This window comes from Limulus polyphemus, unplaced genomic scaffold, assembly GCF_000517525.1.
Source record: "Limulus polyphemus unplaced genomic scaffold, Limulus_polyphemus-2.1.2 Scaffold8156, whole genome shotgun sequence".
Lineage (NCBI taxonomy): Eukaryota > Metazoa > Arthropoda > Merostomata > Xiphosura > Limulidae > Limulus > Limulus polyphemus.
The window spans coordinates 27,749-32,131 of record NW_013673766.1 but is presented as its reverse complement, the minus strand read 5'-3'; the positions used below and the strand labels follow the sequence as shown (position 1 = coordinate 32,131).

Genomic DNA, 4,383 nt, shown 5'->3' with positions numbered 1-4,383 from the left:
TACTAACCAAAGTAACAGGTGAGTGTACCATATCATACTAACCAAAGTAACAGGTGAGTGTAACATATCATACTAACCAAAGTAACAGGTGAGTGTAACATATCATACTAACCAAAGTAACAGGTGAGTGTACCATATCATACTAACCAAAGTAACAGGTGAGTGTACCAGCCTGCAGTGGAAAGCGTATTCTCATAGGAGACGTTCTCTCCAATCACTGTAAACCATTCGATGGTCCATAGTATCGGAAATGGTAACAAAAGTTCCTTAGCATCCCTCAGGTGGCGCTGGAACACGCCGTCTAGATGATTCGTATTCAAACAAAAGATTAGATGGTTGATTTCTCAAAATTAAACAAGCATTAAATAAGAAAAATTAATTAACATAAGATCTCTCCCTAGACAAAAAATGCCTCGGTGGTAGGGATTGGACGTGAGTAATCTGGGATTTATCCAATTTTGGTAAAACTTATACAGGTTTAGCATTTGATAAGATATGACGATTACAATTTACAGTTTCCAAATCGGATAAGCCGAGTTATGATTGGTCACATCATCACCATAGTTAATAACAGTATTCCATATTGTGGAACCGACGGGTCCGCTACGTGAGTCTTCTTCTTCTTCGCCCGATGTTACATCTGTTTTTCATACCAGAGCCCAATAGTTCTCCACCAGATAGATCTATGTCTCGTCGACCGTCACTGGAACTTTGCTACTCGTCGTCAAGTCATCATCAATTACGATTATTCCCTTGATTACCTGCATATGCTAGGTTCCCAGATTTTCAAATTGCAGCCAGTGCAACCGTTGTAGATGTGATCACGATGGACTTTTTGACAGCCCTTGTTGAGGGAAATACATCTATCAGGCCCAGAGATACTGTGGCAGCACTCAAAAATAGGATAAACCGAGTTATTATTGGTCACATCATCACCATAGTTAATAACAGTATTCCATATTGTGGAACCGACGGGTCCGCTACGTGAGTCTTTTTCTTCTTCGCCCGATGTTACATCGGTTTTTCATACCAGAGAAGGACAGTAGTACTAGCTTTCTGCTAGTTCAGAAGATCAAGAACAGGTCTCCAACCCCAAACAAACAATGAAGTAAGGTCGCATAATTTGACTTAAGAATAAAAAAAATTATAAAAAAGAGATAATCAATTCGTTGCTGGTAAGGTGGAGTAGCCATGTCTCTTTGACTGCTCATAGCTCACGACTGAAATATGTTACCATTATACGGACTGCATATTTGAATACAGCAGGTCCTGGACTTTCGAACTATATATATATATATGTAACTACTCCAAAAAATGGCTACTGGAATTTGTTGTTCCTTGACCTGCCACCCAAAAACATCACTTCTGGTTGGGGGAGAAATTCTGTGTTAAACTGTTAAAATACCAAACCGTGATGTTATTTCTTTATAGATGACTTTTTATCGGACAAACAAATATGTTTTTACTTAACAAGTAATATTACTATCTAACAAGTTATTGGAATAAATTGACTAAGTTTACGGGATAAAAAAAAAATGTTGTTTCTTAATAGATAACCCCCCTCCCCTAAGCGCTAAAATTCAGGTTTCGATCGCTGCAGTTGGTAGAGCAAAGATAACTCATCGTGCTCAATAACAAACAAACTTAACATATACTTATATTATCTAACAATTTAATGGGATAAACCAGCTATGCTCTCTAGATAAACAGCTAAGTATTATCACTATTTCTCTGAGTTTGTTTGTTTTTTCAATTAATATAAATACCACTTCGATAGTTTTTATTATCCGAATTATTTCTAACAGCATATTAAAGTAATGTTTGATCGAGGCAGCTATAAAGTTTCTCTCGCTAATGATGAATTTTCATTTGATTCGTAGATACTAGTGACACCTAGTAACGCTTTTACAAAGTAATAGAAAATATTTACCTTGTGGTCGACCACCTGGTTTTCCTTCTGTCCATTCCCAATATATATTTTCACTGTACATAACAGTTTCGTTCATTTGTTCAAGAGGCGTTCCTGGAAAATATAAGTTATCATAAGTTTTCTAGCGTTTTCTCTTTAAGTTCCAACCTCTAATACGACCGACTGCGTTACTTCTAGATACCATCGAGACAAGTTTGGTTTGTTAATCAATATCACCTTCCGATTAGAGCAAAACTGAAAACCAGCCTGGTAATGAGCATAGTTAACTAAATACGTTCTTAGTTATAAAGATTAGAACCCATTGTTTCAGTTTGGGGGTACCCTCGTTGTTAACGGCACCTTCGGCCGTAATCCCAATAATATCTCACGATGGTCGGCCAGCTTAGGAGATTTAGCTTAGTTCAAAAGCCATATATTTAGCTAACAATTCACAATAATAATAAAGATACAATAATAAGATTAAGAATAAAATTAATACAATTACATTCTCACCAATAATGTAACATAAACTCAATAGACTATACCTTACTTACGGAACAAACAAATAACATTAGTTGAACAACGTAGCATCGCTATCAACAGAACCTTCACAATACTCCATAAAACGATTTGTGACCAATGAAAAACCTCCGACAATGTAGCTTTAGAGAAGCGAGGCATCTGAGAAACTTTTCTAGAACGCTTGGCCTCCCAGTGGCACAACGGTACGTCTGCGAGCGTAAGCGCTAGATTCCGGGTTTCGATACCCGTGATGGGCAGAGAACAGATAGCCCACTATGTTGCTTTGTGCTTAACTCCAAACAATAGAACGCGTGCGTGTTACTGTTGAGTTGTGGAATCAAGTACAAGAACATTGCCAAGAGATAAAAACTAAATGTTATAAAGACAGAATATAAGATAATAAATAAAAAATGAAATGAATACATGAACAATACAATAAGCAGATAGAATAATAAAAACGTAACAATTAGATGTAATGCAAGTACGTTGAACATACTACTCCCACTGTCACTTAACACAACACATGAAGCAGGCATAAGGAAGTAATACTCCCACTGTCACTTAACACAACACATGAAGCAGACATAAGGAAGTAATACTCCCACTGTTACTTAACACAACACATGAAGCAGACATAAGGAAGTAATACTCCCACTGTCACTTAACACAACACATGAAGCAGACATAAGGAAGTAATACTCCCACTGTCACTTAACACAACACATGAAGCAGACATAAGGAAGTAATACTCCCACTGTCACTTAACACAACACATGGAGCAGACATAAGGAAGTAATACTCCCACTGTTACTTAACACAACACATGAAGCAGACATAAGGAAGTAACAAAAAAAGTTAAATCTTTTACAACAGCTGAAATGTAAACGCTATAAACTCCGAGAAGTTTCGATAATGATAATAAGGCTTAGAAATGAAAGTTATAACAATAATAAAAAAGGCAAATAAAGTAATTAATAAAAACTTGTGTAACATAACTATTTAGGTGATATACAGTATATACGGAACGGTTATACAGCTAGCACTAACTACACATAATAAGAACATAAATTAATAGGAGGTAAAACTAATGGTGGTCAACACACTAAAGTGGTTCACTAAACAACTCTTGGGCTACTCTTTTACCAACGAATGGTAGTATTGACCTTAACATTATAACGCCCCCACGGCTGAAAGGGCGATCATGTTTGGTGGAATGAGGATTCGAACCCGCAGATTGCGAGTCTAGCGCCCTGACCACCTGGCCATGCCGGGCGTAGCTCTATAATGAAGAAAATACAGTTGCAATAAATAATAATGTTCATATTCTTTATCTGGGTTACATCGTCCTCTCTGATCTGAGTTCGAGAACTGCCTTTTTTTAAATTCAAACATCCATTTTCTGATTAACTAAACCTTGAAGAAATACTCTAACGCCCATTAACAAAGTTTAAAAAATTCAACATTTTTTTTTTGTTAGGACATTTAATTCGCAAACTGAAGATCGAGGGTTCGAATCACATTGTTGAAAATGCTTCTCTTTCAGTTGCGGGTGCGTTATAATATAACGATCAATCCCACTATTCGTTGGTAAAGAGTATATCCCACGCGTTGGCGGTGAGTGGTGTTGACTAGCTGCCTTCCCTCTAATCTATAACTTCTAAAATATGGACGGCTAGCGTAGGTTTTACGCGAAATTTAAGACAAACAAACATCTTTTTGGAGTTCCTTTTCAGGCTCTATCTGGTTAAAAATTGAGCTTGGATGTTACCACCCACTTCAGAGTGTTCACCTGCTCGGTTTAAATTTCTCTAAAACAGTTTACAACTCACTTTAATCTTTTTATAAGTTAAGATATGAAGAATTTCAAAAACTTGAAAATTACTTTCAGCTGTTTATCTACATCGCTTAATGGTAAAAAAAGTTTAGTCACGAATGATGTGAAACAACTTATA

General features: G+C 36.6%; 1 protein-coding gene across 1 annotated transcript in view; it reads right to left on the bottom strand.

The window, feature by feature from the left end:
- Window positions 1–147: 147 nt before the first annotated feature.
- The window catches only part of LOC106475155 (dual oxidase maturation factor 1-like), a gene marked incomplete at its 3' end in the record, with an annotated part of 10,420 nt that continues 6,184 nt past the window's right edge, over window positions 148–4,383 (bottom strand). The window contains exons 5-6 of the mRNA XM_022379350.1: window positions 1,931–2,023; window positions 148–301 (exon numbers count right to left, since the gene is read on the bottom strand). Of these exons, the coding sequence (XP_022235058.1) occupies window positions 148–301; window positions 1,931–2,023 (247 nt within the window). The remainder of the gene's footprint in view (window positions 302–1,930; window positions 2,024–4,383) is intronic.